Source organism: Palaemon carinicauda, chromosome 15, assembly GCF_036898095.1.
Source record: "Palaemon carinicauda isolate YSFRI2023 chromosome 15, ASM3689809v2, whole genome shotgun sequence".
NCBI lineage: Eukaryota > Metazoa > Arthropoda > Malacostraca > Decapoda > Palaemonidae > Palaemon > Palaemon carinicauda.
In genome coordinates this window covers 75515603-75541037 of record NC_090739.1, presented here as the reverse complement: position 1 = coordinate 75541037, position 25435 = coordinate 75515603, and the positions used below count along the sequence as shown (strand labels likewise).

Sequence of the window (25435 nt, the reverse complement as noted above, 5' to 3'; positions counted from 1 at the left end):
TAGCCATGAGACGCTCGAAGATTAGTTGGTCCTCCTCGGACCTTGACCATCTGCTGAAAGGCGTATACAGGGCCTTTGAAGTATTCAACTTCCTTGACTGGTCATTAGGAGCTTTAAGTAGGAAAATCTCGTCTGCTGACAGAGATGTTTCCTTACTTATCATGTCATGTATGGATAAAGCCATCCGCGATGGTTCCAATGAGCTCGCCTCCACTTTTACGTCGGGAGTCTTAAAGAAGCGAGATTCCCTTTGCTCTTTTCTTTCGGCAGGAGTTACTCCCTGTCAGAGATCAGAACTGCTCTTTGCTCCCTTATCAGCGTCCTTGTTTCCGCAACAACTGGTTAAGGACATAGCTTCTTCGCTTGTGCAGAAGGACACCCATGACTTGATGGCGTCCTCTGCTCGCAAGGGGACTCCTTCTACATCCTTTGCTGTAAGACCCAGGATCGAGACTCCGGCATCCAGATTTATCCCGCCCTTTCGTGGCAGAGCTCCCAGCAGGGGAAGTGCTCGTGCCGAGGGAAAGAGAGGTAAGAAGAGAGGAGCCAAGTCCTCACGTGGCAGAGTCTGACTGCCCACAGCCTCAGACAGCGGTAGGAGCCAGATTGAAGAGCTTCTGGCAGGCCTGGGAGAAGAGGGGCGCAGACCAAGAGTCTGTTCGGTTGCTCAGAGAGGGGTACAAAATTCCGTTTGTACACGAACCTCCTCTAGTGACAACTCCCATAGACCTCTCTCCCAGGTACCGAGAGGAGTCAAAGAGACAAGCCCTAAACCAAGAAGTGTCTCTGTTGCTAGAGAAGGGAGCGGTGGTGAAAGTCTCGGACCTTCAATCACCGGGGTTTTACAACCGTCTCTTCCTAGTCCCAAAGAAGACAGGAGGTTGGAGACCGGTGCTAGACATCAGTGCGCTCAACGTTTTTGTTACGAAAACAAAGTTCACTATGGAGACCACGAAGTCAGTCTTAGCAGCGGTCAGAAAGGGAGACTGGATGGTCTCTCTCGACCTACGAGATGCGTACTTCCACATTCCTATACACCCAGATTCCCAACCGTTTCTGAGGTTTGTTTTCAGGAATGTGGTATACCAGTTTCGGGCCCTGTGCTTTGGCCTCAGTCCTGCTCCTCTCGTGTTTACGAGGCTCATGAGGAATGTGGCAAAATTCCTCCATTTATCGGGAATCCGAGCCTCCCTGTACTTGGACGACTGGCTTCTCAGGGCTTCGTCCAGTCATCGCTGTCTGCAGGATCTTCATTGGACATTGGATCTGACCAAGGAATTGGGACTTTTGGTCAACCTAGAAAAGTCCCAGCTGATTCCATCCCAAACTATTCTATATTTAGGGATGGAGATTCGCAGTCCAGTTTTTCGGGCTTTTCCGTCTGCCACCCGAATAGATCAAGCCCTGCTCAAAGTCCAACTAATGCTGAAGAGAGAACGGTGCTCAGTCAGGAATTGGATGAGTCTCGTAGGAACTCTATCATCCCTGGAGCAGTTTGTCTTGCTAGGAAGACTACACCTTCGGCCTCTCCATCTAGCTTTTCACTGGAACAAGGACAAGACGTTAGAGACGGTAGCAATCCCGGTCTCCGAACCAGTAAAGGCATGCCTGAATTGGTGGAACAGCAATATCAGTCTGAGAGAGGGACTATCCCTAGCAGTTCAGAACCCAAACCACGTGTTGTTCTCAGACGCGTCAGATTTGGGTTGGGGTGCGACCCTGGACGGTCGGGAATGCTCAGGTCTGTGGACCTCAAGTCAGAGGAGCATGCACATCAATGGCAAGGAGCTTTTTGCAGTCCACTTGGCCTTGATGAAATTCGAAAGTCTCCTTCGAAACAAAGTGGTAGAGGTCAACTCCGACAATACCACAGCTTTGGCGTACATCTCCAAGCAAGGAGGCACACACTCCCTCACGCTGTACGAGATCGCAAGGGACCTGCTCATTTGGTCAAGAAATCGAGGCACCTCCCTGTTAACGAGATTTATCCAGGGCGACTTGAACTTCTTGGCAGACTGTCTCAGTCGGAGGGGTCAGGTAATTCCCACGGAATGGACCCTCCACAAGGACGTGTGCAAGAGTCTTTGGGCGACTTGGGGTCAACCCACCATAGACCTCTTTGCCACCTCGATTACCAAGAGGCTTCCAATCTATTGCTCTCCAGTCCCAGACCCAGAAGCAATACACATAGACGCATTTCTCCTAGATTGGTCTCATCTGGACTTATATGCATTCCCACCATTCAAGATTGTCAACAAGGTACTGCAGAAGTTCGCCTCTCACGAAGGGACAAGGTTGACGTTGGTTGCTCCCCTCTGGCCCGCGAGAGAGTGGTTCACCGAGGTACTTCGATTGCTGGTAGACTTTCCAAGAAGTCTTCCTCTAAGGGTAGATCTATTACGTCAGCCCCACGTAAAGAATGTCCATCAAAGCCTCCCCGCTCTTCGTCTGACTGCCTTCAGACTATCGACAGCCTCTCAAGAGCTCGAGGCTTTTCGAAGGAGGCAGCCAGTGCGATTGCAAGAGCGAGGAGAGCTTCTACCATTAGAGTATACCAGTCGAAGTGGGAAGTCTTTCGAGACTGGTGCAAGTCAGCATCTGTGTCCTCGTCCAGTACCTCTGTAGCCCAAATCGCAGATTTTCTTTTACATCTGAGAAATGTTCGCTCCCTCTCGGCTCCCACGATTAAGGGCTACAGGAGCATGTTGGCTTCGGTCTTTCGTCATAGAGGCTTAGATCTTTCCAACAATAAAGATCTCCAAGATCTCCTTAAGTCTTTCAAGACCTCTAAGGAACGTCGTTTGGCAACTCCTGGATGGAACTTAGACGTGGTCCTAAGGTTCCTCATGTCAGACAGGTTTGAGCCATTACATTCAGCCTCCCTGAAGGATCTCACCCTCAAGACACTTTTCCTAGTGTGCTTGGCTTCGGCTAAAAGGGTCAGTGAACTTCATGCCTTCAGTAAGAACATCGGCTTTTCTACAGAAAAAGCCACTTGTTCACTTCAACTTGGTTTCCTGGCCAAAAATGAACTGCCTTCTCGTCCTTGGCCTAAATCTTTTGATATTCCTTGCTTATCAGAGATCGTAGGCAACGAACTGGAAAGAGTGTTATGTCCTGTTAGAGCTCTTAAGTTCTACTTAGCCCGTACTAAGTCCTTACGAGGTAGATCTGAGGCATTATGGTGCTCAGTTAAGAAACCATCATTGCCTATGTCAAAGAATGCTTTGTCATATTTTATCAGATTTTTAATACGAGAAGCTCATTCTCACTTGAATGAGAAAGACCGATGTTTGCTTAAGGTTAAGACGCACGAAGTAAGAGCTATAGCAACCTCCGTGGCCTTCAAGCAAAATAGATCTCTGCAAAGTATTATGGACGCGACCTTTTGGAGAAGCAAGTCGGTATTCGCGTCATTTTACTTAAAAGATGTCCAGACTCTTTACGAGGACTGCTACACACTGGGTCCATTCGTTGCAGCGAGTGCAGTAGTGGGTGAGGGTTCTACCACTACATTACCCTAATTCCAATATCCTTTTAATCTGTCTCTTGAAATGTTTTTAATCTTGTTTTTTGGGTTGTACGGAAGGCTAAGAAGCCTTTCGCATCCTGGTTGATTTGGCGGGTGGTCAAAGTCATTTCTTGAGAGCGCCCATATTAGGGGTTTGATGAGGTCCTGTTGTATGGGTTGCAGCCCTTGATACTTCAGCTCCTGGGAGTCTTTCAGCATCCCAAGAGGATCGCTGGGCTTCGTGAGGAAGACAGACTAACAAGGCAGAGTAATCGTCTAAGTCAACTTCCTTACCAGGTACCTATATATTTGGGTTTTGTTATGTTATAACTGTCAAAAACTCTAAGCATATACGCTGTAAACTTTATTAACTCTGGTCTCTACCCACCACCATGGGTGTGAATCAGCTATTATATATTCACCGGCTAAGTTAAATATTTAAAAATGATATTTTAATTATAAAATAAATTTTTGAATATACTTACCCGGTGAATATATAAATTAAAGGCCCTCCCTTCCTCCCCAATAGAGACGCAGCGGGACGAGAAGAATTGAGGCTTGTTTACATGCATATGCGGTATCTGGCCGATAGTTGGCGCTGGTGGGCACACCCGCAACCTTCATAGCGATCGCTCGCGAGTTTTTGTGTGTTTTTCTGTCGAGCCGCTGGAGCAGCAGCTATTATATATTCACCGGGTAAGTATATTCAAAAATTTATTTTATAATTAAAATATCATTTTTCAAGTACAGTATATATTTGTCGTATTAGTATACAGTATTTCCCTTAGTCAATTTTCGATTTAGAGTTTTTCTCGAGCGTACAGTCATTTTACGCTTGTAGTATTTCTAAGGGAGATGTCAGATATTAAACGATCGTTTTTTTTTTCACAATACTTGTATCGTTATTTAATATTTCACTTTTGAGAATACTAATATTATTCATATATCCTATTGTATTTTCATTCTGGCCCTTGGCTAAAGAGATAATCTTTCGCAAAGGGCAGGTCTATTATGATCTAATGTAAAATAGTTTAAAGTGCTAGTGTTCAATGGCACATATAATGACGCAATGCAGTAAATCTACGATACGTATTATTCTTGACAATGGTTTTTTGGTTTCACAATTACTTGTATCGTTATGTTATATACTAATGTTAATCATATATTCTATTGTATTTTCTTTCTAGCCCTTGATGAAAGAGTATAAATTCTCGCAACGGAAAGGTCTATTAAGTTCTAATGTGTAACAATTAAAAGTGCGTATGTTCAATGTCAATTCAGTGGAGGGTGCGTCCGTTCGTGTCCGTCATAATACCAGCCGGGGACCTCTTTCATGCTCCCCAGCCCCTGGGAGAAGGAATGTCGAAAGGCCAAAGGATATGGCAGACATTGATTAGCGAACGGACGTCCCCTCGAGCGATCATGTTAACAATGTACAGATCGTTCCATCTTAACAGTAAAAGTGAGGTTAAAATATATGCGTCTTCGTCGGACGCAAAACCGCGACGTGGTTGGAGCCAACCACCTCTTTCTAAAGCACGCAAGTGACGTATGTCTCCTAATAAACCCTCCTTCAGTGACTGGTGTACACCGGAGGTGTTTCTTTCGGACGAAGATGACGTCGTGTCAGCACCAAAACAATTGCGTAAGACGCGTAGTCCGTCGGATGAAGAAGGTGCTCGTTTTACGTCGGTACACGCTCCTTCCCTCCCCCCAGATTGGGATATGTCACAAGTTCTTTCGCCTGGTAATCATCTGGAAGCAGACGTTAATATTGTTGACAATCTATCACAACGATCGATACACGATTCAGATCGTGCACAAGGCGCGCTAAAAGGATCGACAGTCGACGATACCTCTCAACGATCTATACATCGTTCAGTTAGCGCACACAGCGCTCATCATGTATCTGATTTGGCTGAATTAAAGAGGTCTATTTCGTCTCTGTTTGATGCTTATGATTCCCGATCAGAAAAACTGCACCAAAAAGAATCTAAGGACAGCAATAGACCAAGAAAACGGTCTTCCGATAGTATCGAACATCCGATACTCAGCAACGCTCCCTCACAGCGATCAGCTCACATTGCGGCAAGTGGCAGAGCAGATGCATGCGGCAGTCTGGTCTCTCCCCCATGGCATACCGCTCATGCGGGAGGCATACTATGGCAACACGGACGCATGCGTCAGCCTGGTCTCTTGGGGGAGATCTCTCACAACAATCAATACTGTACATGATTCAGATAGCGCACAAGGCGTGCAAGAAGTATTGACAGTTGACGATATATCTCGGCAAAACGCTCCCTCTCAGCTATCAGCTTGCGTTGCGGCAAGCGTTAGGGCGGACGCATGCGACAGTCTGGCCTCTGGTCTCTCCCTCAGTCAAAATTTATCCATTCAACAAGATAGTCAAGCAGTTGTCTCACCTTCGCGTTCTGCGGTACATACGACTACCGCTCATGTGGACGCATGCTACACGCGGACAGCTCACGGCAAAACTGATCAGTCTGAAATCTCATGGCAACCTAGACACATGCATCAGCCTGGACATATGCTGGACAAGACAGTCAGGTTTTTGTGCCCAAGTCACCATGGATAAACAGTTGTCTCTTCCTTGCGATTGACTGAACGTGATGCTAACACTTCCTCACGGCTCGCGGCAGACTCACGGCGTTCGGGACTCATGCATTAGTCTGATACCTCTCATGGAAACATACAACAGTCTCAATCTGGACCCATGATGGACTCATATAGTCGAGACTTGTCCTCACAACAGGATAGACAATTTTTTATCTTTCCTTCGCGATTTTTCTGAACGCACAACTAACGCTCTCTTGCGTCACGCTGTTGACATACAACATGCCTAACGCATGCTGGACGCAGTCGATCAAGATTTTCCCTCACATGTTTTTACAGGTGTTATTGCTTCCTTACAGCATGATGATCTTATGCTGGAAGCAGTGGAACCTGTCTCTCCTACGAGGCTTACAGTACATAAACGTGATGCTTCCTCGCAACTGGACGATATCCTTCACGAGATTTCTTCAGGACAAGATGAATTTTTTGGAAGACAATAACCGACAGGATGACGCAGTTTTGTCTCCTACTCATTCGAATCTTGGAATCGATGTTCCATTAGCCGACTTAGAAGACGAATCTCAGGATTCATTACAGACAGTTGAGTTTTTTAAAAAAAAAAACAGCATCCTCCTTCAAGAATATGGTCCTGGCTAGATATGTTAAGAAAGTTTTCTCATCTTTCAACCAAGAGAAAGGATCTAGGGAAGACCTCCTTTTTTCTTTTCCTCAAACTCGGCTGGCTTCTAGATCTAGTTTGTGATATTCATCTGGGGGAAGTTCTTGGTTTGGGAGTTCCTTCTTCTCCCAAGGAGACTTCTCCAGACCTGCTGACTCCTCACTTCAACCATGAACAAGTCGAAGTTTATGTGTTTCAATTCTGAAATGGACCATCGGCTGAAGGAAACTTTTAGTCTTCAGCCTTACGGACTGGACTCTCGGAACTCTCGCAGAAGCCACAGACCCTAAGAACGAGGCTCAGATGCATCTGAAGGCTCAGATGCATCTGATTGCCTGTCTGGATAAGCCCGAGAGGGATGACCCATCGAACTTTCCACCCCTTTCCACAGCAGGAGTTCTTAAAAAGAGGACTATGTGTTGTCCCTTTTTATCTTCAGGCTTGTCCCTTATTCGGAGATTAACAGGCTGCGCAAGATTTTTTCTCTAGGACTGCTAAATAGATCCTTCCAACTAGCTTTTTAGCAGGGATACAAAAGGAGGTTCTTCCCTCTCGTCAGCTTTTTCGTGGGAGAGCCCCTTCAAGGGGAACCCAGATGATTGCGACTGGAGGTTAAACTTGCAGATTCTCAAGACAACAAGCCGAATCAAAAGGTGAGTCGGTTTATGCCTCCCATGTCGTCAATACCCTTAGAATTGACAACAGTCCACTCAGGTAACTAAGCAGCAGCTCTTTATGCTGTCGAAATCAGCCTTAGAATTGTAGAGGACACCCCCTCGGAGATGATTTTACAACATGCTTTTCCTAGTTCTGAAAAGCTTGGGGGGGGGGGTTATGGATGAAAACCTGTTCTGGACTTCAGTCCATTGTAAAAGTACGTTTTTTACCCGGGTGATGTCCAACGTGACTCCCTGGCCTCACATGGGGGAGTAAGGTTTTTTTCTTTGTAACCGGACGATTGACCACTCAGAGCAGAATCACAAGTAAAGTGTCTGGAAGCTCTTCAAAGGATAATGCCCTTAACACAACAGTTAGGCCTGATGGTAACCTGGCCACATCTTAACTATCACCCTCATAGAATTTAATTTTTCTGAGGATGATAATCAGTTCATATCACGCTCAAGGCACTCCGGAAATGTCGCAAGGACTTTCCCCTGGTGGTCACTCGGCTACGGTTGACGATCCCTCGCAGCAATCAGCACTCGGTTGAGTTCGCGCACACGGCGCGCTTCAAGTGTCTGGTCTGTCTAAGCTAGAGAAGTCGATGTTGTCCCTGTTTGACACATACGATTCTCGACAGGGATCTGTGGATAGAGTCTCAGAGGAAATGACGCATAGATATCAAAGAGCTAGTGGCCATTCACCGAGCACTGATTACTCATTTTTAAAAGGGGAGAAAAGCATCAGGACGGATCTGCTCAGCAGAAGAAGACAAGTTCTTACTGCAGAAAGGACCCTACATCTTGAGGTGTGCACCAACCTTTGGATGTTGTGGGGTCAACACTCGATCGACCTCTTCGCCTCTCAAATGACACAGAGGTTGCCGGTTTTTTGCTCTCCAGTACCAGACCAGGAAGCAGTTGCAGTGGACGCTTTTCTTCGGAACTGGGAAGGTCTAAACGTGTACATTTTTCCTCCATTCAAGATCCTGGACGGAGTCCGGAAAAAGATTCAGGGATTTGCCCAACGTCCACATGACCATGATAGCTCCTTTTTGGCCCATGAGACATTGGGTTGCGGAGATGATGGAGTGGCTGGTAGATACACCCAGATCATTACCAACTATTAGGGTTTACTAGTCCGAGTGGGACATATTTAGAGTGTGGTTCAAGAATAATAGACTTTCCTCTACCAATATCTCTATAGCCAATATAGCAGAGTTTTTTCTGTCGTATCTGCGTACAAAAGAGAAGCTAGCTGTACCTTTTATCAAGGGTTACCGCAGCATACTAACCTCTGTCTTTCGTAACCGACACATTGGCGTATCAGGTAACAATGATCTCTCAGATCTCAGATCCTTTGAGATGACTAAGAGGAAAGACAACCCAGCCTCCTCGTGGAACCTGGATATAGTCCTGGCCATTTTAACCTCAAGTACGTTTGTACAGTTGGACAAGGTGTCTTGGAAGTATCTTACCAAGAAGATAGCTATAGTCAAAAGATCAGGAGAGTTAAAAGCCATCAGCAAGAAGATGGGCTTTAATGGAGACAATACAATTTGCTCCCTTCAGTTAGGCTTTCTTTTCAAAGACGAGACAGTCAGCCTCTGATGCTCAGTTAAAAAGCCCTCTTTGCCTTTATCATAGAATACCCTGGCTTTTTTCACTAAGGATTTAATATTAAAGTTCTCCAGGATTGTAAGTAAGAAGTTTTCCCTATCCTTGAGGTAAAACCACACGAGGTTAAAGCTGTAGCAATTTTTATGGCTTACAAACACAATAAAATGAAGTCAATTTTGGAGCCTACTTTCTGATGAAGGAAATCAATCTTCACAGACTGATATCTCAAAGATGTCCAGGACCAGTTTGAGGATTGCTGTTCCCTGGGTCCGTACATTACCTCTAGCGTCGTAGTTAGAGCAAGGTCTACTGCCTCTACCCTATAATCTTTTATTATACCCTTGCCTTTTTCTTGTATTTGTGTTCTCAGGTTGTCTGTGAAGGTTATCGCAACCTTACACAGTCTTGGATACAAGTCAAGTTACTTTTTTTTATTATTTAAAAAAAACAAAAAAACGGGAGTAGGTGGTCAGATTCAGTATCCTTGGCTATACCAGGTTTGCAAGGGTGGTGGTCTAGCCACGCTAGAGGTCGAGGACCTTGTGGCAGCCCCAAGAGACTTTTACAGCCCACAGAGTGGACGCTGAGTCTCTCAAGGAATGCAGGTGAAATGAGACAGTATCATCGTGAAGCCAGCTTCCTTATGAGATTGTAACGCCAGAATCAGTATCCTTGGCTATGCCAAGTTTGCAAGGATGCTGGTCTAGCCACACTAGAGGTCGAGGACCTTGTGGCAGCCCCAAGAGACTTTTACAGCCCACGGAGTGGTCGCTTATTCTCTCAAGGAATGCGGGCGAAATGAGGCAGTATCATTGTGAAGCCAGCTTCCTTATCAGGCTAGAACTAGATTGTTAGTACTACTAATTGTAGTTATTAATAATTATACGAATTCCCAATGGGATGAGGTTTTCAACCCACCACCTATGGTGTCAATCAGCTATATATATGTAACTACCAGGGAAGTTACATATTTAAAAATGGTATTTTTATTTTAAAATAAATTTTTAAATATACTTACTGGGTAGTTACATATATATAAGGACCCTCCCTCCTCCCCTCTGAAAACAGAGACATGGAATTTCTGAAGATGGTTGAGAATAGTTCTATTAGCCTATGTGTGATGGCGCTCATGTATGACCACCTACTGTCATGGCGGCGATCGCCACGAATTTTGAATTTCTGTCGAAACGCGAGATTAAAGCTATATATTTGTAACTACCAGGTAAGTATATTTAAAAATTTATCTTATAATAAAAATACCATTTTTGGTAAAATGTTTACTGATTTCTGAAAGGTGCTTTCTGGTGGATACACTTGAGCCTGTGGTTGATTAATCCCAATATTTCAGGTAAAATTGCTTGTGCTAATGTTCTGAGTGACCTGTTTGCCATGGGGGTGACAGATTGTGACAACATGCTGATGCTTCTTGGTGTTTCTACCAAAATGACTGAAAAGGAAAGAGATGTTGTCGTTCCTCTTATGATGAGAGGATTTAAGGTGAGAATTAGTACTTTGTAATTTTAGTATTATGAATTGAAATTAGATGATTGAATGCTAAGTTAAATTGCTGTTTCTAGCCCATGACAACTGGATGGTAATTGGAAATTATGACCACAATTAAAAGTAATGAAGTAAATGATGTTAAATTTACATGCAATATTACCGAATATTCATATGCATATATATTTGAATAAGATGCTCATGAGTCGACACATCAGTAAATTTTGGTACGACACGGTATTTCTATTTGTTAACCCTTATACCCCCCGGGGTTATTTTTTTTTCAAGCACATTTTGCAATATAATTTATTTAAATTGCTCTAACAGCCTTAATTTTCATCCTAGAGAGGTCAGGGTGGTCTCATTCTCTTGGAAAATGCCTGAAGTTTCTGAAAGAAAAATATAAAAAATATGCAAAAAAAAATATAAATAGCAGTTTTTTGCAAGGACGTACCGGTACGTCCATGGTGGTAAAGGGATGGGTTTTGTGAAACGTACCAGTACGTCCTTTGGGAGTAAAAGGGTTAACTTTATCCCTCGTATTAGAACACTACCCTGAGGAACACCAAATATCATATTCCTATACTCACTATGATGTCCATCAACAACTCTTTGCAATGTATTACTTGAAAATTTAATAATGATGCTAAGAAAAGACCCACCCACTCCCAGTTGTTTAGTTTGAAAACAAGGGCCTCATGAGTAACAGTCAAAGGCCAATCATACAAACTGCTTGAGCACAATCAAGGGATTTCTGTACCGCATTAGAGATTGTAAGAAGTGCATCACATGCTCCAAGGCCTGACGAAAGCCAAATTGCAAACTAAGGAACATGATTTCCTTCAGCAAACCTATTTAGTCATTTTGCCAAAAGACATTAAAAAACTTTAGATAATATGAGCGTTATGGAAATAGGCGGTAATCAGCTGGACTTGAGCTACCTTAAACTCATTTACATAATCTCATTACTAATCTCCAACAAGTGTCGAAAGAACTTCTTTTTTACTTGTGCAAAATAACAGATTACTTAAGAGCTAGGAAATCTGCAGTCTATAATAAACAAAGGAAAAATAGCATTTGGGTTTACACCTAGATAAGCATCAAGGTCTATCAAGAGAGCTTTAATTTCACAAAATCGAAAAGCTAAACTAGTTAGTTTAGTCTTGGGAAAACAAATAAGGAAGATCTAGTTTCTTATTACTCTGCTTACTGTTAAACACATTCAAAAGGGTTGCATTTTCCTATGTGCAGTGAGTGACAGAGCTATGTGGTTTAAGTAAAGAGGAACCATTGTTTCTATACCAAAGAGTGCTTAAGGGATGGCGATCAGTAAGAAAAACAGAATTTTAAATATTTAACTTAGCCGGTGAATATATATAGCTGCAACTCTGTTGCTCGACAGACAAAAAAAACAGTAAAACTCGCCAGCGATCGCTATACAGGTTGTGGGTGTGCCCACCAGCGCCAACTGTCGGCCAGATACCATACTCGATGTAAACAAAGACTCAATTTCTTCTCTGTCGACGTGTCGACAAGACGTACTTTACTCGCTGTTGAAACCTGGAGTTTTTCCCATCATATTTGGTGAAGTACTTTAATTTGGTTATGAGCTTTCGCAGTACAGGGTTTTTCTTCAAATAAATCCTTGAACTCTTTTTTGTATCGGATTCATTGTTGATGACTTAGATCGTTTTTTGGAATTTTCCCTTGACCAATTCAAAATGGCTGACCTTTCACAAGTTCCCAAGTTTAGAACATGCAATGCTAGGGACTGTCATAGGCGTCTTCCAAAGGCTTCTCTCGACCCTCACACTGTTTGTTCCAATTGTCGGGGTAAAACCTGTCAATTGGAAGATCGGTGTGAGGAATGCGTGGGCCTTTCGGAATTCGATTTTATCGAATTTGAGAAGTATACACGCAGACTAGAGAGAGATAGGGTAAGGAGAAGTTCTTCTAGGTCGGTAGAGTTTTCCTCTCCTCATGCCCCTCAACCTAATCCTTCCCCTGTAGTGGTTGTTCCTAACCCCCCTCCTAGCACTCAGGAACCATCGATGGCTGACATGATGCGTGCCATCCATGCCTTGGGGGAGAGAGTTGAGTCCCTCGCAAGTGACCGCAATCAACTCATGGCGGATGTTAAGGAACTAAAGTGCCAAAGTGCCGCGGGAAGTGATAAAGTGCCTAGTGTTTCTCAAAGTGTTGTGAACAGTGTTGCGCTTGAGGGTTCGTCTGTTCGTGCCTGTCGTCGTCCTAGTCCGGGACCTCTTGCAAGCTCCCAAGCCCAGGGGAGAAGCAATGTCGTACGACGCATGGGTTCGAGAGGCCTTGATCAGCGAACAGACGTTCCCTCCTTGGTATCAGGCGTATATCCCCAAGATCGCCCCTACCAACGTAAGACGAGAGAGCCCGTTTTTACCTCGTCGTCCGAAGGTGTTTCTCGTAAGAAACTTTGGACCAAGGTCTCACGACCTTTGAAGCGTAAGTCGGTCCCTTCAGGACAAGTCCAACGTCCCGGTTGTAGCCACTGGGTCAGTTCGGACTCGTTGCCGTCATCTGATGACTGTTCGCCGCCTAAGAGAGGCAAAGCGGTACCGCCTCAGTCGCTCACCCCGTCTGTTGCCGCACCTGCTGCCGTAGACCCTAAATGGGTATTGCTACAGGACATGCAGTCCAAGCTTGCGTCCTTGATGGAGGATTTCAATGCGGAGAAGGTTGCTGCTGAACCTTCTGGCCAACAACCTCCCAAGCGGTCTGTTGTGCGTCCTGTTGACGCTGAGGTTACTTTCTCGCGTCTACCAGTTGAGGTTGTACCCCCACCGATGCGACCCAGTGTGGTTTGCCAGCCGCACGTTGACGTTAGGCGACGCACGGAGGTGGTTGTTGACGTTCAGGACGTTCAACAACCATCAGAGGTGACTTGTTTTGACGCGGTGCGTCAACCTCCGCAACCCGGTATGGTGTTGACTGCACAACCCAGACGGTCTAAACAGTCTCGGGTGGACGCTGTGCGTCCTCGCGCACCCATGGTTGTTGACAGTTCTCAGACTGTGCAGCAGTTCCATGACGTTGCGTCCGGATCCGTCACGCATGCACCAGTGCGACCGGACTCAGCGAGCCAAACGTTGCCCACTCCGTTGCCGTTTCCTCATCAGTTTTCGGATGAGGAACTATCAGATGAGGACGTTGCTGAACCGCAAGAGGATCAACCTTCAGAACTTGACGAACCTAAGGCAACTCAACCATCATTGGACTTTAGAAAAGTCATGGCTGTATTTAAGGAGTTGTTCCCTGACCACTTTGTTTCTGTGGCTCCTCGTTCGCCGCCGTCAGAGTTTTGTTAGGTGTGCCTGCTACCACACCTGCCTTTACTAGACTCGTTCTCTCTCGTTCATCCAAGAGAGCTTTGCGGCTGTTGGGAGATTGGCTAGAGACTAAGAAGGGTTTAGGAAAGACAGCATTTGCCTTTCCCCCATCTAAACTCTCGTCTAGATCGAGCGTCTGGTATGCCACGGGAGAAGTTCTCGGCTTGGGAGTTCCTGCCTCTGCCCAGGGCGACTTCTCAAGTCTTGTAGACTCTCCCCGCCGCCTTGCCATGAGACGCTCGAAGATTTGTTGGTCACCATCGGACCTGGACCACCTTCTTAAAGGGATTTTTAGGGCTTTCGAAGTCTTTAACTTCCTAGACTGGTGCCTAGGAGCCCTGAGCAGGAAGATCTCTTCTGCAGATAAGGACGTTTCTTTGCTCATTATGTCCTGCATGGACAAGGCCGTCCGTGATGGGTCCAACGAGCTAGCCGCCTCATTCACGTCCGGAGTCCTGAAGAAGCGAGAGTCTCTATGTTCTTTCCTGTCTGCTGGAGTGACGCCATGCCAAAGATCCGAGCTTCTCTTTGCTCCCCTTTCCAAGTGCCTGTTTCCTGAAGTCTTGGTAAAGGAAATTGCCTTATCTTTAGTTCAGAAGGATACCCACGATCTAGTTGCGTCCTCGGCTCGCAAAGCTCCCCCTTTGCCTACATTGTCTGCTAGACCGAGGTTAGACACTCCAGCGTCTCGCTTTATTCCGCCCTTTCGTGGCAGAGCCTCCAGCAGAGGAGGTGCTCGTGCCGAAGGGAAGCGAGGGAAGAGGAAAGGATCCAAGTCCTCTAAGGGCAGAGTCTGACTGCCCGCAATTTCAGACAGCAGTAGGAGCCAGACTCAAGAACTTCTGGCAAGCCTGGGAGAAAAGAGGCGCAGATCAACAATCTGTGAAGTTGCTCAGAGAGGGGTACAAGATCCCTTTTGTACGCAAACCCCCTCTAGCGACGTCCCCCATCGATCTCTCTCCCAGGTACAGAGAGGAAGAAAAGAGACAAGCCCTGAAACTGGAAGTGTCTCTTTTGCTAGAGAAGGGAGCGGTGGTCAAAGTCTCGGACCTTCAATCACCGGGGTTTTACAACCGTCTCTTCCTAGTATCAAAGAAGACAGGAGGGTGGAGACCGGTGCTAGACGTCAGTGCTCTGAATGTCTTTGTCACAAAGACGAAGTTTTCCATGGAGACCACAAAGTCAGTCTTAGCAGCGGTCAGAAAGGAAGACTGGATGGTCTCGCTAGACCTAAGGGACGCCTACTTCCACATCCCCATTCACTCAGACTCCCAACCTTTTCTGAGATTTGTCTTCGAAGATGTGGTTTACCAGTTTCGGGCCCTGTGCTTTAGCCTAAGCACAGCTCCTCTCGTATTTACGAGGCTGATGAGGAATGTGGCCAAATTCCTCCACTTATCGGACATCCGAGCCTCCCTTTATTTGGACGACTGGCTTCTCAGAGCCTCTTCCAGTCGTCGCTGTCTGAAGGATCTCAAGTGGACTCTAGATCTGACCAAGGAATTGGGACTCCTAGTCAATTTGGAAAAGTCGCAGCTGGTCCCATCCCAAACTATTCTGTATTTAGGGATGGAGATTCACAGTCAAGCTTTTCGGGCTTTTCCGTCGGCCCCCAGAATAGATCAAGCCCTGTTTTCCATCCAGAAGATGCTGAAGAAAGAACGCTGCTCAGTCAGGCTGTGGATGAGTCTGGTAGGGACGCTGTCATCCCTGGAGCAATTTGTATCACTAGGAAGACTACACCTCCGTCCTCTGCAATTCCATCTGGCTTTCCACTGGAAAAAGGACAAGACGCTAGAGGCGGTCTCGATCCCGATTTCCGGAAAGATGAAGTCTTGTCTGACTTGGTGGAAGGACAATATCAACCTAAGAGAGGGTCTTCCCCTGGCTATTCAATTACCCAACCACGTTCTCTTCTCGGACGCATCGGACTTGGGCTGGGGCGCGACGCTGGACGGTCGGGAATGCTCAGGTCTGTGGAACTCGAATCAGAGGAGCATGCATATCAACTGCAAGGAGCTGTTGGCAGTTCATCTGGCCTTGAAAAGCTTCGAGTATCTCCTTCGAGGCAAAGTGGTGGAAGTAAACTCGGACAACACCACGGCCTTGGCGTACATCTCCAAACAAGGAGGTACCCACTCACTGACGTTGTACGAGATCGCAAGGGACCTGCTCATCTGGTCAAAAGATCGAGACATCTCCCTAGTAACGAGGTTCATCCAGGGCGACTTGAACGTCATAGCAGATTGTCTCAGTCGGAAAGGGCAAGTAATTCCAACCGAATGGACCCTCCACAAGGATGTGTGCAAGAGACTTTGGGCCACTTGGGGTCAACCGACCATAGATCTCTTTGCAACCTCGCTGACCAAGAGGCTTCCAATCTATTGCTCTCCAGTCCCAGACCCAGCAGCAATACATATAGATGCCTTCCTTCTAGATTGGTCACATCTGGATCTCTACGCATTCCCACCGTTCAAGATTGTCAACAAGGTACTGCAGAAGTTCGCCTCTCACGAAGGGACAAGGTTGACGTTAGTTGCTCCCCTCTGGCCCGCGAGAGAATGGTTCACCGAGGTACTTCGATGGTTAGTAGACGTTCCCAGAAGTCTGCCTCTAAGAGTAGACCTTCTACGTCAGCCGCACGTAAAGAAGGTACACCAAAGCCTCCACGCTCTTCGTCTGACTGCCTTCAGACTATCGAAAGACTCTCGAGAGCTAGAGGCTTTTCGAAGGAGGCAGCCAGTGCGATTGCTAGAGCAAGGAGAGCGTCTACCATTAGAGTCTACCAATCGAAGTGGGAAGTCTTCCGAGACTGGTGCAAGTCAGTTTCTGTATCCTCGACCAGTACCTCTGTAGCCCAAATAGCTGATTTTCTCTTATACCTGAGAAAAGGACGATCCCTTTCAGCTCCCACTATCAAGGGCTACAGAAGCATGTTGGCATCGGTCTTCCGGCATAGAGACTTAGATCTTTCCAACAATAAAGATCTGCAAGACCTCCTTAAGTCTTTTGAGACCACTAAGGAGCGTCGTTTGGCTACTCCTGGGTGGAATTTAGACGTGGTACTAAGATTCCTCATGTCAGACAGGTTTGAGCCTTTACAGTCAGCCTCCCTGAAAGATCTCACTCTTAAGACTCTTTTCCTGGTATGCTTAGCCTCGGCTAAAAGAGTCAGTGAGATTCATGCCTTCAGCAAGAACATCGGATTTTCGTCGGAAAAAGCTACTTGTTCGCTGCAACTTGGTTTTCTAGCCAAAAATGAGCTGCCTTCTCGGCCTTGGCCTAAATCTTTCGATATTCCCAGCTTATCGGAGATCGTAGGCAATGAACTAGAAAGAGTCTTATGCCCTGTTAGAGCTCTTAAGTTCTATTTAAAGCGTACTAAACCTTTACGAGGCCAATCTGAAGCTTTATGGTGTTCAGTTAAGAAACCATCCTTGCCTATGTCAAAGAATGCTTTGTCATACTTTATCAGATTGCTAATACGAGAAGCTCATTCACATCTGAGTGAGGAAGACCGAGCTTTGCTTAAGGTGAAGACGCACGAAGTTAGAGCTGTAGCAACTTCCGTGGCCTTTAAGCAAAATAGATCTCTGCAAAGTATAATGGACGCAACCTATTGGAGAAGCAAGTCAGTGTTCGCGTCATTTTACTTGAAAGATGTCCAGTCTCTTTACGAGAACTGCTACACACTGGGACCATTCGTAGCAGCGAGTGCAGTAGTGGGTGAGGGCTCAACCACTACAATTCCCTAATTCCATATCCTTTTAATCTGTCTCTTGAAATGTTTTTAATGTTGTTTTTTATGGGTTGTCCGGAAGGCTAAGAATCCTTTCGCATCCTGGTTGATTTGGCGGGTGGTCAAAGTCATTTCTTGAGAGCGCCCAGATTAGGGGTTTGATGAGGTCCTGTTGTATGGGTTGCAGCCCTTGATACTTCAGCTCCTAGGGGTCTGTCAGCATCCTAAGAGGATCGCGAGGCTCCGTAAGGAAGACGTACTTACAAGGCAGAGTAATCGTCTAAGTCAACTTCCTTACCAGGTACCTATTTATTTTGTTTTTGTTATATTGATAACTTCCAAAATGAAATAAAAACTCTTAGCTTATACGATGTAAACATATTTAACTGGTCTCTACCCACCACCCTGGGTGTGAATCAGCTATATATATTCACTGGCTAAGTTGAATATTTAAAAATTATATAAATATACTTACCCGGTGAATATATAAATTAAATGACCCTCCCTTCCTCCCCAATAGAGACGCAGTGGGATGAGAAGAAATTGAGTCTTTGTTTACATCGAGTATGGTATCTGGCCGACAGTTGGCGCTGGTGGGCACACCCACAACCTGTATAGCGATCGCTGGCGAGTTTTACTGTTTTTTTTGTCTGTCGAGCAACAGAGTTGCAGCTATATATATTCACCGGGTAAGTATATTCAAAAATTTATAATTAAAATATCATTTTAATCATTCCTTTGGTTAGCATTAAAAGGAGCAAAAACAAAAGAGGCCTTTCTATCTTGCATTTTAGCCGTAATGGTAAGAAGACAATCGAAGATAGAATCATCTATGTCTGGATTCCTGTAGATAGAATACAAATAGAAATCGTTATTACAGCTATATACTTTTATTACATGAATCTCATGACATCCACATTCATAGCAGGACTTATGAGAAGAGGGTACTTAATCTTAATATACACTGCCATTCTCCTGGCTCTAGGAAGGGCATCCTGTTTCAAAAGGTATTGGCTTTTTAAAACTAGGTATAAGGAGATTAGTGCCTCATTTGAGAAACCAAAGTTTCTGAGCACAAAAGAATATCATACTGTCTGGATAACTGTATGGCCTTGAATATTTTCATGCAGACCACAATTATTACAATACAGTAGATGGGTCCTTGATCTCCAAACAGGATAAGAATTATGGCAATAAAAAACATTCATGATACTTGAAAACTATCTTAACAATAATGATAAAAATATGTACAGAAATATATATAAAGTGATTGATAAAACCCATAAACTAAAGATGATAAGTCTGAAAAATTGGTCAACATGGCGGAGCCGATACACTGTGCAAGGCTAAATACCCAACATGATAGCCACTTAACCTAAGGGAGGACAATAAGGATAGTTTTGAAAGAATAAAGAAACAGATAAGGAAAAGACAACCTCCTTGTTAAACCTCCAGACATCCATGGCGCTCCTACTAAGTCTGCCCAACGCACCATTTAAAAAAAAAAAAAAAAAAAGAGAAATAGGATAGATTTGTGTGCCTAACTGTACCCTCAAGCAAGCCTGTGGAAGACCATGGTACAGAGTGTATGGCATTATCCAAGAGGTTTGATTTTTTAGTGTTTTTCTCATGAAAGAAGTCCTTACTATTGCTAAATTTAGTCTCTTCTACCCTTATCAAGAGGAAAATAGTCACTGAACAATTATAGTGCAGTAGTTAACCTCTTGAATGAAGAATTGTTTGTCAATCTCAGTGTTGTCTTGTGTTTGAGGACAGAGGAGAATGTATAGAGAATTGGCAAGCATAGTTCGTGTACGATGTGTAGATAAAGGAAAAATCGAGTTTATATCGAGCGAGCGATCCAATGTAGTGCTGTCTGGTCAGTCAAAGGACCCAATAGCTTTCACTAGAAAGTTATCTCGACAAGTGTCTGCTGCCCTGGTCAACCTACTACCTACACTATCATCTTCCCCTATACTGGGTCACAGTATTAGAAACCATGTCAGATGGAATCTATTAGTTTGTAGGGAAGCCCCACTTTGCTGGTAGCTTTTCTGGTACATGGTATAGAAGTTTACACACCCTACGAGGAGTGTTTAGTAACCAGGCAAATCCACAACTAACATATATGCATATGCCTCAGGAATACAACGCAGATTTTCTGCTCGGTGTCCTTTATTACATAGGCAATGGTCTGCTGGCACAGGTACACCAGTGATGCACTAGGTGTAGGGAACCTGAACTCTCACTACCCGCAAGGTCCAAGTTTTGGAATTCTGGGATTAGTTTTCTAGCTAGTTAGTACAGGAACTTAATCTCACCCAAGGATTAGTCTCTTATGTAAAGGATGAAAGTTTGTATTTGTACTGGAACAAATAACAAATTTGGAGATAATTCATGTTTTTCAATATTAATCTTACCCGATGATCATGTAGCTGTCAACTCTGTTGCCCGACAGAAATCTACGGTCGGGATACGCCAGCGATCGCTATACAGGTGGGGGTGTACACAACAGCGCCATCTGTGAGTAGGTATTCAAGTACTTCTTGTCAACAAGAACTCAATTTTTCCTCTGTCGTGCCACCGGCAAGACCTACTAATACGCCGTCCCTAACTGGATTTGTTTTCACAACTTTTTGGTGAAGTACACTATTCCAGTTTTGAGCTTTTGCTATGCAGGGGTTTTATCTTCATTTCAAAACTTGAACTCGTTTTGGATAGATTTAATTATGGTGACGAAGAGAGTATGGACTCTCTTTCACTTTTAAATGGCCGACCCTTCCCTTAGACGGAAGTGTTGGTGTCGAAGAGAGTATAGACTCTCTTTCACTTTTAATGACCGACCCTTCCCTTAGACGGAAGTGTGTTTAGGTTTTTGGTAATTTTGCTCAACAAAGTTATAGATTTATTTTATATCTCTCCGCCATTTATAGGCCTCTTCGATTAACTTTCCATTTATTATAAACTTATAAAAATTAATTTTTATGTTTGTTTATATGCGACCTTTCCTAATAGTAGGCGGTCCTTTCTTGGAACCGAAGTTAATTAACATTGAGCCCGTCATTTCGTATTTCCTGTTAAGAATTTATGCTATTTTAATTTTAATGTTTTTGAAAGAATTTCTTTGATAGTCTCGTACTGTTTTCAAAGATGAACTAACGTTTAGTTTAGTCTCCGCAGTTGTTGACGTTCAGAACGTTCAACATGCGCTCTATCGTTACGATAGAGAGAGAGTATTTCACGGTTTCACGTTGCAGTAAGAGTAAACCGATTCTAGCGTTTCGTTCATTCTTTCTTAGCTTGAATGGTTTTAATTCTAATAATGGAACTTTTTATTTGGGAAACCTTTCAGTTTTTTTCCTTTAACAAATAATATGTTTTAACGATATATAATTGGGCTCATCTCTCAGGTTCTAAGTCATGAGAGAGAGAGAGAGATAGAGACGGAGGGAGAGAGAGGAGGATAAACGTTTCGTTCAAGCGGGTAGCGTTGTTCTCGTTTTTTACTCTTCTCCCTAGTCGCTATAGGGGAAGAAGGTAAAACGTTTCTAGAGTTTTATTCTTGTTCCCAGGCTTTATGCGGTGAGAGATTTTAAACGTAGTTTATTTGATCTAGTGTTTAGTCTCTTTTCCAGTCACTGAATTCTTTATCTTTCATTATGTTTTTCTGTTACATTGTAAAACTGTTTTCGCAATTACTACCTTTTAATGAAGGATAGGATTGCGTGTTTCAGGTACAAATCACTTAAAGTTTCGAGTTCAGTGAAATAAGTGCAAACAGAAAATCAAAAGTGATAAAGTGATATGCGCAAAGTGTTACAGTGTTGCGTTCGAGGGTTCGTTTGTTCGTGCCAGTTGTTCACCTAGTCCGATACCTCTTACAAGCTCCCAAGCCCAGGGGAGAAGTAATGTCGAAGGACTTATGGGTTCCACAGGTCTTGATCGACGAACAGACGTTTCCCTCCGTGGTTTCGGGTGTATCTACACACGTTGCCGACGTGATCACCCCACCCACACAAAGACGAGAGAGCCCATTTATTCCTCGTCTGCGGAAGAGGTTTCTCGCAGAAACCATGGACCAAATCTTGCAGCTTTTAAGTGCAAGTCGGTCCCTTCCGCGCAAGTCCAACGGCCTAGGTGTAGCCACTGGGTCAGTTCGGACTCGCTACAGTCATCCGACGACTGCACACCTCCCAAGAGAGGCAAGGCGGTACCGCAACAGGCAGTAACTCCGTCTGTTGCCGCACCAGCTGTTTTAGACCCTCAGTCACAACGGACAGTAGCTCCGTTTGTTGTCGTCTTTCATAGACCCTAGTGGTCCATGCTGCAGACTATACAGTCTCAGCTTGCTCCTTCATGCAGGAGTATCGTGCTGGAAGGTTGACAATGCACCTGTTAATCTACAACCTTCCACGGTTGTGCGCTCAGCAGATACTGCGGCTGCCTGCTCCCACACTCCACCTGTGAGAGCTCCACCACCGATGCGCAGTCCACCCTGCCAGACGCATGTTCTTGCTGCACCATCCGTTGACATGCGTGAGCTACCGCATCAGCAGTGGGAAGGTGCTGTAGAGCTGCCGGGTTCCAGTACTATGCGGCATTCTCCGCAACCCATGCGGCATGCTCCGCATACCATACAGCATGCTCTGCAACCCACCGCAGCCCCTCCCACGCACCAACACTCAGCTTTTGTTGTTGCCAGCTCCCACACTCCGACTGCGGAGAAGGTTGACGATGCACCCGTGGGCCTACACCTCCCACGGTTGTGCGCCCGGCATGGCTTCCTGCTCTCACACTCTTGTTGTGAGAGCTCCTCCACCCATGCACAGTCAACCCTGCCAGATGTATGATGACTCCCACACACAGAGCACTCCGTTGCCGTGCGTGAGCTACCACAAGCTGCCGTGTTTTGACACGGTGTGTCAGCCTCCGCTACACACTGTGGTTACCGCCACTCGCCCGCAGCAAACTAGTCAGTCAGGAGTTGAGTCTTCCCCACACAATTTTGGTTGTTGCCAACTCACAGACTGTCAAACAGTTACACGACGTTGCCTTCTGGTCTGCTACTTATACACCAGTGCTGTATGTCCTCACGCTCCTGTTGTGGTTGACAGTTCAGTTTTTGACAGTTCACAGACTGTCAAGCAGTTTCATAACGTTGCCTTCTGGTCTGCTGCTTTTGCACCAGTGAAACCCTCACTGAGAGAACCTAGCTTTTCTCGAACATGGTTCCTGTAGATGAGAAAGTGCTGTTCTCCCTCCTTCTGATATTCCCTTGAGGACTCTGTCATTTGGAGAGGAGCCTTAAGCTGCTTAGCCTCCTATGGACTTTAATTTAAGCATAACATGCTTCCAGGGAGGGTAAATGGTTCCGCTTCAGTCGCTAACCCCGTCTGTTGCCACACCTGCTCCCATAGACCTTGGGCTTTGTTGCAAGACATGCAGTCCAAGCTTAGTCCTTGATAGAGGATTTTTACGGAGAAGAACCTTCTTGCCAACGACCTTCCTACCGGTTGGTTGTACGCCCTGTTGACGCTGAGGTATCCTACTCACGTCCGCCAGTTGAGATGGTTCCTCCACCGGTGCGACCCAGTGTGGGTTGCCAGTCGCACGTTGACGTTAAGCTACTCTCGGAGGTGGTTGTGGACGTTCAGTGTGTCACTGGGAAGACGTTCAACAACCAGCAGAGGTGACTTGTTGTGACGCAGTGCGGCAACCTCAGCAAACCGATAAGGGGTTGTCTGTACTACCCAGACAGTCTAGACAGTTTCGGGTTGTCGCTGTACTTCCTCGCATCCCCATGGTTGACAGTTCACAGACTGTGCAGCAGTACCATGATCTTGTGTCCGGCTCCGTCACGCATCCACCAGTGCGACCGGATTCAGCGAGTCAGACGTTGCCCACTCCGTTGCCGTTTCCTCATCAGTTTCGGATGAGGAACCCTCTGATGAGGACATGGCTGAACAAGAAAATCAATCCCCAGCCCTGCTATCCTTCCAGAAGATGCTGAAGAAGGAATACGGCCCTGTCAGGCTGTGGATGAGTCTGGTTAGGACACTGTCATCCGTGGTTCAATTGGTGTCACTTAGAAGACTACACCTCCGTCCTCTTCGGTTTCATCTAGCTCTTCTCTGGAAAAGGACAAGACGCTAGAAGCGGTCTCGATCCCGGTTTCCGGAAGATAAGTCTGGTCTAACCTGAGGAAAGGACTTTATCAACCTTTTATAGGGTCTTCCCCTGACTGTTCAGACTCCCAACCACTTTCTCTTCTCAGACGCATCGGACGTAGGCTGGGGTGCGACCTTAGGCGGTAGGGAATGCTCGGGATTATGCTCTCGAGTCAAAGGACAATGCATTTTAACAGCAAGAAGCTTCTGGCAGTACGTCTGACCTGGAAAAGCTTCAGGTCTCTCCTTCAAGACAAAGTAATGGAGGTCAACACGGACAACTCCCTGCTTTGATGTTCATCTCCTAGCAAGGAGGGACCTACTCTCTGACATGGTGCGAGTTCGCTAGTGACCTCCTCTCCTGTTCAACAGGTCTAGACTTTTCACTAGTAACAAGTTTCTTCCAAGGCAACTTGAATGTCTTAGCAGTTTGTCTCAGTAGGAAGGGACAATAATTCCAACATATTGGACCCTCCACAGAGATGTATGCAAGAGACTTTGGGTCACCTGGGGCCAGCCAACCATAGTTCTCTTCGCAACCTCGATGTCCAAGAGGCTCTCAATACTTTGCTCACCTATCCCGGACCCAGCAGTGGTTCTTTTAGATGCCTTTCTACTAGATTAGTCTCATCTAGATCTATATGCATTCCCTCCGTTCTAGATTGTCAACAAGGTACTGCAGAAGTTCGCCTCTCACGATGGGACAAAGTTGACACTAGTTGCTTCCCTCTGGCCCGCGAGAGAATAACTTACCGAGGTACTTCGATGGCTAGTAGACGTTCCCAGAACTCTTCCCCTAAGGGTGGACCTGCTACGTCTGCCACGCGTAAGAAGGTACTCCAAGGCCTCCACGCTCTTCGTCTCACTGCCTTCAGAGTATCGAAAGACTCGAGAACTAGAGGTTTTTCGAAGGAGGCAACCAGAGCGATTGTTAGAGCAAGGAGAACATCCACCCTTAGAGTCTACCAATCGAAGTGGGAAATCTTCCTAAACTGGTGCAAGTCAGTATCCGTATCCTCAACCAGTACCTCTGTAACTCAAATAGCTGACTTCCTCTTATATCTGAGGAAAGAGCGATCTCTTTCAGCTCCCACTTTCAAGGGTTACAGAAGCATGTTGGCATCAGTCTTCCGTCACAGAGGCTTAGATCTTTCCAACAATAAAGATCTACAGGACCTCCTTAAGTCTTTTGAGACCACGAAGGAGCGTCGTTTGGTTACACCTGGTTGGAATTTAGACGTGGTTCTAAGATTCCTTATGTTAGACAGGTTCGAACCACTTCAATCAGCCTCCCTGTAAGATCTCACCTTTAAGACTTTTCCTGATATGCTTAACCACAGCTAAAAGAGTCAGTGAGATTCATGCCTTCAGCAAGAACATCGGATTTTCATCCGAAACGGCTACATGTTCTACATCTTGGTTTTCTAGCCAAACACGAGCTGCCTTCTCGGCCTTGACCAATATCATTCGTTATTCCAAACTTAGCGTATGGTTGGAAATGAACTAGAAAGAGTATTATGTCCTGTAAGAGCTCTTAAGTTCTATTTTAAAACCTTTACGAGGCCCGTCTGAAGCTTTATGGTGTTCAGTTAAGAATTCATCTTTGCCTATGTCAGAGAATTCT

General features: G+C 45.4%; 1 protein-coding gene across 1 annotated transcript in view; it reads left to right on the top strand.

The window, feature by feature from the left end:
* Sps1 (inactive selenide, water dikinase) overlaps nucleotides 1–25435 on the top strand; it is an 80585-nt gene that overhangs the window by 20533 nt on the left and 34617 nt on the right. The window contains exon 3 of the mRNA XM_068388528.1: nucleotides 10392–10540. Coding sequence (XP_068244629.1) covers nucleotides 10392–10540 — 149 coding nt within the window. The remainder of the gene's footprint in view (nucleotides 1–10391; nucleotides 10541–25435) is intronic.